This window comes from Kryptolebias marmoratus, linkage group LG14 (genome assembly GCF_001649575.2).
Source record: "Kryptolebias marmoratus isolate JLee-2015 linkage group LG14, ASM164957v2, whole genome shotgun sequence".
Lineage (NCBI taxonomy): Eukaryota > Metazoa > Chordata > Actinopteri > Cyprinodontiformes > Rivulidae > Kryptolebias > Kryptolebias marmoratus.
In genome coordinates, this window is record NC_051443.1 from 6073036 (window position 1) to 6085812 (window position 12777).

Consider the following 12777-nt stretch of genomic DNA (forward strand, 5'->3'; position numbering starts at 1 on the left):
AAATTGGGCTTTATATGTCTGAACTGGTATTTTGACATCTTTAGTGGTTTTTACACAATCACAGTGTAAGTTTTATGATTTTAACCACATAATGTTTAATTTGGAGTGTAATCAGATCACACACTAACGTTTGAGCTGACTAAACCTTAAAGACTTTGGTAACTATTGATTTGCAGTAAATGTGCACTTTTTAGATAGTTTTTACATCAAAACATAGGTATTTCTATCTTTTTTTCACCCGGTGCATCAGTCGGACTTGGGGCTTTCTCCCAAAGCTCTGTGTACATACACCCAAACTTTTATTGACTTCCACTGTATCTGAGCTCTCAACGTTCTCTTCAAAACTGTAAGTGAAGGGTCTTCTTTTTGTTGCATCTCCTACATACTCTTCTGTAGACACAAAATTTAACACATATGTCCACCAGACGTTTCTGCTGCTCACAGTTCAAGAATGTCCTTGATATGATTTATAGCTTTTTGCACAACTGTTTGAAGCTCAGTTTCTACTCTGTGTTTGTCTGCACTGTGTGCTGCCTCTTGCCTTTCTGCTCCCCATAAAGGTAGCAATCGCCACGACAACCACTGACTCAGCAAATTCTGACTCAGTGGATCTTTTATCTATTTATTATTTAAGGAAAATGGAATAAAGGTCTCTACAAATTTAGTATTTAAAGTCCCCCAAAAAGACATTTAAAAAGGCAAACAGGAAGAGGTTTTACCCTGAAGTTTTAAAATATAAATCTGTCTTTGTTATAACTTAGATTATTACAAAAATAAGCAACAGAATACTATTGGGTTTTATAAAAGACAGGTATTGGCATTACACGTACTAGCAACCCTTCAAAATTTCTGCAGAAATGTTTGAGTTCAGTACTACTTTTCTTTTTTCTCCCTCTAACATATGTTAGTTTTTTTGAAAGAAAATATCTTAACAATTTTAAACCGGAGGGCAGTGACCTCACTTACAGAGGTATCCAGTGCTGGAGCTCCTCCTGACCTCACATGATTTCAGCGAGTCTCGTGGAGTTAAAAAAGGCAAAGAGGGCTCGAGGGAGTAGCATGCTGCAAGACCCCCGATGCAGGAAGTCAGAGACAGCGCAAACCACAAGAGGAAAAGGGGAAAAAACAGGAAAAGAACAAAAAAGAAGACAAGTGAAAGGTTGCATGAGAAAATACACAAGTCTGGAACAGAAGTTGGTGTCAGAGAGGAAATAAACAAAAAGTTGAAAAAAAGCGGAAAGTGAAGGTACAAAACAATTAAAGCTGTAAGTTTTTATACTACCGTTTTCCGGGCTTGAGAACAGCCTACTTGCGCTGGAAACACTCTTGCCAATATCAGCAAGAGAACGTAAGTTGGACTTCTTGGTCTGGTGGCGATGCTTTCTTAGCAGAGTATACATAACCTTCTCCTTCAGGTCTGCCTTTAACTGTCCGTTTTCAATCTGGCTGTCAGTGATCATCTCTGTTAAAAATAGCCAATAAAGATCAAGACAGCGTCGTTCTCTGATTCTTTGAAATCTTTGACCCTGTTTTGGAGCCCACTTACCAACAACCTGAGGCAGCGTGGAGGCCTCCATGTCCAGCATGATCGTGCCCTTCTCGATGCATGATTTGAGCTCCATCAAGCTGTGCAAGGACAGCGTGGCAACGTGAGGCTTACTCCAACGTTCGCCACCCTTCTCCACCTTCTCCTCAAACTTGATCCATCTAGACGGAGGATGAAGAAGACACGGGCGCAGAGAAAAGGTTACATTTGTTTGGGCAATACAAAAAAAGCAACAGGCTTAATTCTTTTATCAACAAAGCAAACGCAAAGCATTTAGAATTAGTCACAGTTCACAAGAATAAGGGATGCACGACAGCATGGAAATAAAAAATCACTGGATTTGAAAAAGATCAAGCTGGCACCAGCGTGTCGTCTGTCTTCTGCAGCGTTCAGACCACACATGGTTCAGTGGAAGAAACAGGACTTTGTTGCCTCCTGGGATTAGCCTTGTCCCGAAGGTAAAACTCATGGACAAGGATTCTTTTTAATAATAACGCGTCACATGTCACAGCTACAAAGAGCCATTCTCCTGAGTCCCGAGGATGGGGTTTCCTCTGAGGATAGAGTATCCCTTTGGCTGAGCTCCACACGCCTGTGATCTGCTGTCTCGCTGGGACAGGGGACACAGTCCACTTTAAGGAGTTCATTAACATCCACTCCCATGTGACCCCAGTTTTCCAAAACTGGCCAAAAATAATTACAAGAACTGAAGAAGAATGTTCTTTGGACTTAAACTTTACTCAATATTTGAGCCTTTTAACAAATTCCTCCTAATGTGTTCCAAAGCAACTGCAACAGTAAGTCCTGGTCTGGTCATGTGAAGGTTTCTGCCTTTTCCTGATCTCATAGGGGAGGTAGAACAAATCCCAATCAGATAAGAGTATACTGGGAGTATGCTGGAAGTTCATTGGAGTATGGCCTATTTCCTTTCAGTCTTGAACTATGATCAGATTGTGTTCCAAGTTTCAGGGCTGTGAAGCAGGAAATTTCCGACCCAACTGGTTGCTCGTTTTTTTTACCTAGGGTTACCCCCTCTTATGGGACATCTGGCTCAGTGACTCACCTGGCTGTCTCCTTCCACTCCATCTCCTGCCCGTCCACGGACAGAAGCTCATCCAGCTCGGTGAAGAGCTGAGGAGGTGGTGGGCCGTCATCCTCCTCTCCGAGGATGAACCGAATCCTCTCAGCAGGAGAAACTGCAGGGAGAAACAAGAACACCAATGACCATCTAGAATCAGTTTATGGTTTTCAAGATACAAAAGCCATCCAAAGGTTCTAGCTTTGAAAAATTTATATTAGTGCTACACTCTAAAAATTGTAATGATGTTACTCTGTTCTTTAAATCAGATAAAATGCAAGATTAAGATCAAGATTAAAAAACAAGAAAGTGAACATTACTGCCTTGGACACAAGCTCCAGTGTCCAAGGCTGAACTTCTCTCCAAAAATATATTTCATCTGTCAGTAGAATACATACACAACACATTCTTAAAGTAGATGCATCTCATGAAAACATTTTCAACGTGTATTCAAAATTTCATGCTCATTTTCATCGTGAAAGAGCTTGGGTCCAATTCTTAACTGGTTTTGACAAATACAGGATAAGAGATGGACAATTTTTGTGTCCCTTCATGATTTTTATTAAGAAAGATTGTCTCGTGGTGTACCTCAAGTTTCAATTCCTGGTTCAGTTTTATTTAGTTTTTATCTGCTTCCTCTTGTGCATGTCAATCAGAAACATAATGTAATATATTATAATTGGTAGAAAAAAAAAGATCTTTAGTTGTACATTTCCTTACTTTCGGATGATGTAGACATTTTGAACTAATTTATACAATGTATTAATTATATTTATGTTTGGATCATATCTTCTTACATCTAATAAAGTCACATTAAAATAAAGTCACATTAATCATGACAAACTGGTATTTTATCATTTGAGAAATATTTTAAGAAGTTCCTATCAAACTCCAATTCTAAAAAAAAAAGATAAGAATTATTCTTGCATTTGTTACAAGTAGGTTGATCAATTGTAAAGCTGTTTTACAGGTCTCCTAAAATGTTTAACCAACATAAACAATCCTATTCACATTTATATGAATATGGGTTTGTACTGTAAATCTTTCAGGCAATGTTCGTTTGTTTGCCTGTTAGCAAAATATCTCTTGAACTTCTTGATGGATTTTAATGAAACTGACAAAATAATCATTGGGTATAAATCTACAGTTGATTAACTTTTAAAAATTAAAGCTGAATGTTAAAACTAATTAATATTAGCAAACCTAAAACTGGATGTAACAGTCAATTTTAAAGATACTGACCTACAATTTGGTGTGGTAGTTGCTGAGAGTCATTTCCAACCCGTGTGTGAGATTGTGCATAATGTCATTACCAAGATTTGCTAAAAACGACCATAACTGTCATTTTTCAACATCAAAAGATCATCTTAGTTTAAAACATTGGCATAAAAGGTGGTGAGTATTACTTCAACAAAATAAATAGACATTTATTTTTGATTGCATTTTGAATTTTTATACAGAAACCAATAAAAACAAAACAGAACAAAAAGTTAACTACCGCTTTATAAGCTATAATCAATAGCAATGATGAATAAAAAGGAAATAATCTCTGGTTAATGTTTTATATGCAATTATGTCAAAGTACGTTCATGTGCCATAAAAGAAATTGCACCTATCTAAACTGCACAGGGTGTGTCAGGTAAAAACCTTTGATAGTCATGATTACTGTAAGACAAATGATAAAGAGTTGTTTGCTTGTAGCAACATTCTACATGTTAGAAGATCCTTCAACAAACTGTGAGACAACATGGTGAAAACATGATACCCAAAGAGTAGTTTGTTCGCCATTAATAAATTAAAATTTTAAAAACAGAGCTTAAAGCCATGCTTCGGACTACAGCCTGAAAATTAAACTGCAAAAGAATCAGTCAGCAGGAAAATGATTCCAGACACACATTAAAAGCCAAGAAGGGAAATGTCCTAAAAGAAGGAAATAGAGAGCTCTGGAATGTTCAAGTCAAAGGCCAGATTTGGATCCAGATTTAAATTTGCCCTTTGACCCCTCCGGCATTCGAAATGGGCTCTACGTGCATCCAGCAACTGAAGGAATTTTGTAGCGGTGGGTGGCCAAAAGTTTGTGCAAGGTGATGCCAGAGAGAGGGATGTCACATACTGTACGTTCCCCAACGAACAACAAAATCTGTTGGCATATAGTATTTGCAGACTCTACAGATGGCAAAAAACTCATTGTTGATGATGTGTCACTGTTTTCAGAGCACAATGTCTTCTTGTTGAAATATATCCAAAAATTTTCCACTTTGCTACGAAACTCTACAAATAAATACACACACCAGGAAGGTATAAAGCAGCTTCTTTATGGGCAGTAACATGACTCAATGAAAACAAAAGCAATCACGAGAAAAAACAGTTTCCTTCCTTCTGAGAAAGATTTGAATCAGAAGATCATAATACGAATTTGCATTAAAAAATAATCCAAGTGCTCTTTCTTGTAGGAAAGGTTAAGACATGTTCAAAACAACAGTCACCCAATGAGAAAGCATGTCTTGTTTTCTTTTAATTAATGAGTTAATTGTAGGAGGAAATACTTGTTCCTGTCAAAACTACGAGGTCAAAATTGTGCAACTGTGTTCGGTAAGGAGGAAGACACAAGAAGCTATTTGTGTTACATACAAATCAGGGCTCTGCCTTTGCAACGTAACAGTGCGTGTAACCTTCTAATCCTGAAAAAGTGCACAAGGGCTTAATTTAGGGTGGTTGTTTTTAAACCAGTACAGTTGGAGCTAAACTTAAGCTAAGTTAAGGAGAAGATCAGTGAAGTGGAGAAAGCTTTAGAGGGTCATCTCATACACCGGCATCTTTCTGCACAGTCCACACATCCAACTGGACACATATGACAACCTTGGAATTTCTCTGGTGTCCTTTTACGAATATGCCAACTTGCAAAAAAATGTGTGCACTCTATGACACCATATGTTGTACACAGAGCCATCCAACGTCTCCGAACTCCACTCCGGTGTTATCATTGAAAACCTGACCTCTGTTGTGGTTGCACACAACCTTTGAGTGGACAGCTCCAAGGGTTTCTCACAATCAACAGGATTACAGGGATTTAGATAAAAGCCAAAACAGCAGAAAATCCAACAAGTGGAGGACTGTATGCAGTGTCAACTGGTATTTGTGTTTCCAGTTTTCACTTCTGTCTTTTTTGAACCACATCACATTTGACGGAAGCGAGCTTTGTGTTCATGTCCTGCCTCAGCATCTTCTTCTCTCACATTCTGACATTTCAACACATCGTGCTTTCAGAAGACTATACACATCATTGAAACACACACACTGATATACATCTTATGAAGTGGGGACTAACAAAAAAAGTCAGGAGAGAAAAAGGGAAAAAGTCAAGTTCATTTGTTCCCCCACATAGGGTCAGCCAGTTGGTTCACCGCTAAACAGCAAGAAAAATGTTTATTCCCATCATAGATAATAATTTACAAGGGTCTACCCTCAAATTCAACCTTACACCACTATTTACACCCCTGACTTCCAAAAGAGATACTGTCTGATAGGAGAGAGGCAGTGTGTTTGTGTGTGTGTGTTTAAAAGGAGGCATTTAGTGTTTTGTTTTAATGTCTTCTCTGTTTAGTTTAGTTCCACTTGTGTCTCGACGCCTGCTGGTTTACAGTCTGATATCGATTCAACGGATCAACGACCAGCAACAGTGTTGGCTTTCAGATAAATGTCATGTTTTAATCATACACATACAAAAAAATGTAAAAAAAATAAATAAATCAAGAGAGGGCATTGAAGCATTGAGTTCAAAACAAACACATTTTTGGATAATTAATTTAAAAAAAAAAAAAAAAAAAAAAGGCCTAAATCAGTTAAAGTAATGTCTAAAGGATGGAGAATGGCTCTCAGGTGGAAATCCAAACTAATTAAATTAAAAGCCCAACATCCCTTAATGGAATCCATAATGCCTGCCGCCTTTAATGCCAACATTTTAAACTAAGATCCTCCTATATTGAGAAATAACAAACTTAAAGCTTTTTTGGTTTAACCTTGAAAATCACATGATCAAAGATGTTGCGCAATCTGTAAGTGGTCAAAGTATGTGTTGGGGATGACTCACATAGTACTTCTACAAATTTTAGCTCAATATCTGTAAAACTGACTGACTTATAGTCATTTTGGTTTTTTTCTAAAGTTATTTAGCTGTGGTGACCATCTTGTATCAGGTTGACTGCAAAGGTTAATCAGTTGTAGATGTACATCCAGTGTAACTATTACTAAATCAGTGTGCATTTCCAATACATTGTCTGCCCATTACCTTATGTAAGCAGTTCAAAAGATTAAAAAAAGGTAAAAGACAAAGACACACAAACCCTGCAAGTGTGATTTTGCAGTATTGATAACATTCTGTGGCCATGTACAAATATTCAAATTCTTTTCACGATAATCAAATCAAGCCTGCGACATCCAGATAGGGGGATTAATGTAAACAAAGCACTTATCACATCAAGGCACCTTTGGATGACTAAGCACACAGGCTGGTTTAAACCTGACCATGAGGTGCAACATGGGATTATAGCGTCAGAGAAGAGAGGATTACTCAGGAGTACATCTGCGGCATCGAGTCTGAGAACCGACGCCTGCATGGTCAAGAAGAGTTGGGGGAAACAAATCGAGGATGAAACGTCACTGGTGACATTTCCACCTTTTTTTTTTTTGGAAAGGTGCACTGCCTTACACAGCTTAGTCAATGTTATTTTATTTTATTTATTTATTTTTACACACACACCAGAGCTCATTTTCTCTGCTCTGACCTGAAACAGTCATGTGGTGGAAACATGACAGAACAGCTGTACATTCCTCCAGACTTTATGTCCGTATTTTCAACGTGTCGTGGAATTTTTACAAGTAAACTTGTAAGTTTTGAAAACCATTTGGAAGTATCTAATTTTGCTATTTCCCCCCCAAAAAACACAACTACTCACGCAGAAAAGTACATCTCATCTCAACACATTAACATGAGAATCCCAGTTAGCATTCTCAGAAACAACTAAAACCAGAAGAGCTGTTTGTTTATCCAGTGGTATGTGATGAGCAAGAGCACCTGAGAAAGTTATTATTTTTAGTTAGATCCCAACAATAAGTCCTACACATGTGCAAGCAGGTAAAACTGATTCCTTAAACCATGAGCTGAAGTTGCGAAAGATTGAGTTTTTTTCAACGGATGGTGTTTGTGGGTATTCGAGTTTTTAAACCAGCACTTATTTCCGCTTTTCACTTAGTGAAAAATGAGCACATTCAACCTGGTGCCAACTGGAGCTAAAGCTCCTGGACTGAACCCACGTTGAAGTCTTTCCCAGGAAAAAAGAAAAGCCAGATGTTGGTGCACCTTAATGTTTTTTTAAATCATAAATTTTCCACATTTTGTATTCTGAATTTCCATGCGAGTACGAGAAGACACTTCTCGTTTTTTTAAGAAGTTAACCAACTGCAAGCTAGTTTGGCAAAAAAAAAAAAACAGTTTTAGGTATCCTGTCACCCCCCCGCCCCGCCCAATCCCATATGTATGGGCTGGGAGGCCGACCACTTGGCTTTCCTCCTGCTCTTAGTCCTCATCTCAAACTTATTTTAACGCAGTAACTGCTTCCTCCCCCAAGGATAACACCCTCCCATTATGTCTGCTTTGTGACTGAGCCATTTTAGGTGAATTCCAGTATTGTAAAGTATAATTGTACGTCTCAGTGTTAATGTTTAGTATTCGTTTAAAACACTGGTTCCAAATCATTAAGTTGACTCCAAAAGCTGTTAGATTCCCACCTGTTACTTCAATGAAAATATGTTTAGTATTTGTAACTTTTATACTTTTTGAATTATTTAAACTTCATTTACAAGCATTGACTTTTTATTAATCTTAAAAAAACACTGTTCTCTTTGAAATCTGCTTCTGCAGACTTCCTATGCTTGTTTTAGCTTTTACCTATGTCTTGCTCATTTCAGCCACAGTTTTGCTACATTTGGCCATTTAGCAACATTTTGCCAATTTTTGCTTGTAGCTACTGTTTTGGCTGATGTTAATACAACTCATTTATCAACAAATCTCAGCCAAGTCATTCAGCACTCAGCATTCACTGTTTTTGCAGAAAATGCAGTTTCTCTAGGTACTGTTCTGTTAAATCTTTTATCTTCGTTGTGCGGCTTTGAAATAAAACGTGGTCTGCCACATGCACCAAAATAATGGAGACCAAAGGTATCTTGGTCATCTTTACACTTCTTACACTAGTTTACACATCCAAATGTGATTTTTTTACAAACTCATATTGGAGTTTTTGGGCTGCAGAAGCAGTGGCACCCCTCACAATTTCTTTTAAATTTATCTAGCATTTATTTCAGTCTGTAATCAGTTCACAGACTGACAGGAAGTCCCCTTTCCTTGTTTTTTTCTTTTACTTGCCTTGTAGTTCTCACTCATCTAACTTTACATTTTTTGCAACTCGAGCTCCATTCTCTGCCAAACCATTTATTTTACCCAGCCCTTTTTCGAATCTGAGAGAGAATCCCTCCCCACAAATCCAGAGGAGTGCAGCGGTAATCACCTGGATGGAAGCTAAAACCCCTCTTTGTGTTAACTTTACACACATTAAGCTCCGCTGTCATTTTAAGATTAGTTTGTAATGTCTTCCCATGGGCTTCATTACGTGCCTGGCTCCCACTGCAGCCGGTTCCCTCTGTTCAAACTGCAGAGACGCAGGCAGGTCTGCTGAAATTCATCTGAACATCATGCGGCCTTTAGCGGATGTCGGGTTTGCTTTAAGCAGAACTCACTGAGAGGTTTGAGGATGTTGGTGCTGGAGTCGTCTATGTTCTCCGTGTCCGACTTGTAGACTTCTGTGCTCTGCTCGGCCCGTTCTCGCTTCTCCTTGTGGCCGGTCTTGCGTCTGTGGCGTCTCCTCCTCGGGCGGTAGCTCTTAGGAACGTGCACGCCGATGTACACCGTGTGGTGACCTGTGACAACAACACAGGGAACGAAGTTTAAGATTACATTCACAGTCACTAAGGAAATAGCAGGAATACAGAACAGATCAGTGTCCATCAGGGGCAGAACGTGATCTAACAGTCTGAAGCTTTTTTGAACTGATCACAGAAAATGATAATGCTTCTGCCCATGTTCGTGTGTGTCTGTCTGTTAGCAAAATATCTCAAGAACAAGTTGGCAGATTTTAATAAAACTTTGCAAAAGTATTCACTGAAGGTGCCTCAACAATTGAATACCTTTTAGCATCAACCCAATAAAAGATGGCCGCCACTAATAACTAACATTAGCAGTCACAAAAATGGCTATAACTTAGTCAATTTTAGAGATGTTGACATGATACTTAGTGTTGTAGTAGCTGAGACCGGTCCCAAATACACAGTCTGAGCCCTTTCAGATCGTGTAAAATTTTTGCTTAAAACTTTGCCATTAACTATTGGAGTCAACTCCATCTGTCTGTTAGCAAAGCATCTCATGAACCACTGCATGGATTTTAATTAAACTTTCTGAAAAATACTACTGGATGTACGTCTACACCCGATTAACTTTTTGATTCAATCCAATTCAAGATGGTCAACACAGTTAATCAACCCTAGCAAACCCAAAAATGGCCACAGCTCAGTCAATTTTATTGATATTGATCTAAAATTAAAATTTGATATATTGAATGAAACTTTAAAAAAAAAAATGAAGTTACTTTTAAAGGTTTGACATAAACAAACCAAAACCATCTTTTCTCAACGTAAGAGGATCTTCGTCTAAAACTCTGGCAGGAAAGGCTGCTGGTGATGTGCACTCTTTCCTGGAATGCCAGGCCTGAGTTTTTTTTGTTTTCCCCCTCAGCAGAGATAACATATACTAGTCAGTCTGCTATTGATGCCAACTACCTTGTGCACTGCAACACATACGGGAAATTACGACTTCTTCTCTTCCGGAGGTAATTATCAAACTTAAACACTGATTACCTGACCAATTCAGTGATGAGGCAACCCTGCGTTCTCTCTTTCAGCCACGGCATTCCACAAGCTGGTCTTCCTGGTTTTAACAGCTTTCAATGTCGAAACCAAAGTGCACCTGAGGCAAACAAAAACCTCTCTGCCGAGGCTCTGCTGCACCAAGGGGGGTGACGTAAGGCCCAGAACACCGACGCCACTTCTCTTTGTGAGAAGCCTGACGTGGTGGTTTGTGAAACATGTGAACGTCCCAGGAAATTCACGAGGGTGTCTCCGGAGAGATTCTTCTGTGGCTTTAGCTGGCACACCACAATGGGGCAGGAACGACACTGACTTATCTAAAGTGGATATTATCTCCTATTTATGTACCGTTCTGTGTTGATACTCAAGGGAAGACGATAAATCCTTTTTTTAGATTTGAACAGTACACGATGTAGAGACAAACTCGGACATGTTCAAGCCGCATCAGCGGGATAATGAGTCACAGTTCAACACTCCCTCTTACCTTCCACTTCCTCCTCGTCGCAGATGTGTTTGACAAAGGCCGCTCCTCTGTCTAACACAGCTTCATCCTCCATTCTACAAAACAAAAACAAAACAATTGAATGTGGAAAGCGGAATACCAAGAAAAGGTTATGAGCCATCATTTCTTTATATTTTGTTTTCAGTGAGGCAGATCTTCTAGTAATCGAACTAAAAAGGTGGAATTAGGCAAAGTTTCCCAGACTTTCTGACAGTCTTCTGCACTTTTTCCACTCAGTTTTGAACTCTGATCTTTGAATCATTCAGGCCTAAAAAAAAAAAAATGCACATTGCGTGCTGCCTTCAATGCCACAATTTTAAACTCAAATCATCCTATGATAAGAAGGGACAGAGTTGGTAGATGTTTTGGTCAAACCTTGTGAATGATGTTATACACAGTGTCATTGGATATTGTGAGATGAAGTGAAATGTGTTAGATTTCAGAGCATGTGTTGAGAATGACTCTCCGCTACTTCCACGTCAAATGTTAGCTCAACTTTTGTGAATCTGACTAAGTTATGGCCATTTTTGTGATTTTTTAATAGTAATTTGCTGTATTGGCCACCTTGAATTGGGTTGACCACAAAAGGTAATCAGCTGTAGATGTACATCCAATGATTACTTTCTGAAGGTTTCCTTAAAATCTGCCTGGTGGTTCATGAGATATTTTGCTAACAGACAGACGGTGTTAAAGGCAAAGTTCAAGGTGTGTGTTGGGTATAATCCTCATCTACGATCACACTAAATTTTAGCTCAATATCTGTAAAACTGACTGAGTTATATCCACTTTTATGTTTCCTATAGTCAGTTGGCTGGGGCAGCCATCTTTAAATAGATTCACTCCAAAAGTTAATCAGTTGTAGATGTATATTCAATGCTTACTTTCTGAGCATTTTATTGAAATCCATCCACTGATTCATGAGAAATTTTGCTAACAGACAAATTACACACACAAAGACAATTGCATTATCAATTATTTTGCTGTCAGTGGCGGACAGTAAGGATTACTGGGAAGTCTGGCCACTTAGAGGGAAAATACTGTATAAAAATTTTCTGTTGGTCTAAAATCTTTGCACATTACTGTAAGTATCATGAATTATACATGCAGCCACCTGAGTCTGACATAATCTGCTGTTATTTGATACAATTCTTCCTACTAAATTATCCAAAATTTAAAACCCCCTACACTCTTAACCTACACATGGCAATTTCCATGAAATGCCTCTGATGACGACGAACATCAGGAAACGTTTTTCCATCCTATGTCACAACTGTCAACTTCTAACCAGTGTGCAACAATGAAACAAACCACACCTTACGCTGAGTAATATCTTGTGTTTTTGTTTTTAGCTGTCACACTCAGGCCCAAATGTTTGGTGAAGTAATTTCAGCGGTAGAAGAAATCCGAGCAGAGAGAAAACAGAGGTTTCAGCAGCAGCAGCCGAGTCTGAAACAAAGAGTAGAAACCCCTGGAGGAGTTTGCAGATCTCTCTATATGAGAAAAATACCCGATCTACATGATCCAACATGCACATACAACCAGAGCTGCACGTCATCGAGGTTTTATGTTCACTGGAAAACTTTATGTCCACAACCCATATCCAAAATGTTGGGACAGGGTGAAAATTTTTAAATAAAAACAAACTGCAATGGTCTGCAAATCTCATAAATCTATATT

The 12777-nt window shown here is 38.7% G+C and overlaps 1 protein-coding gene across 4 annotated transcripts in view; it reads right to left on the minus strand.

The window, feature by feature from the left end:
- Positions 1-12777, minus strand: part of LOC108242604 (electrogenic sodium bicarbonate cotransporter 1) — a 45800-nt gene that overhangs the window by 26604 nt on the left and 6419 nt on the right. For all 4 annotated transcript variants that reach the window (XM_017427557.3, XM_037979580.1, XM_037979578.1 and 1 more), the window contains exons 2-6: positions 11083-11156; positions 9417-9596; positions 2610-2742; positions 1547-1707; positions 1283-1462 (exon numbers count right to left, since the gene is read on the minus strand). In XM_017427557.3, the coding sequence (XP_017283046.1) occupies positions 1283-1462; positions 1547-1707; positions 2610-2742; positions 9417-9596; positions 11083-11156 (728 nt within the window). The remainder of the gene's footprint in view (positions 1-1282; positions 1463-1546; positions 1708-2609; positions 2743-9416; positions 9597-11082; positions 11157-12777) is intronic.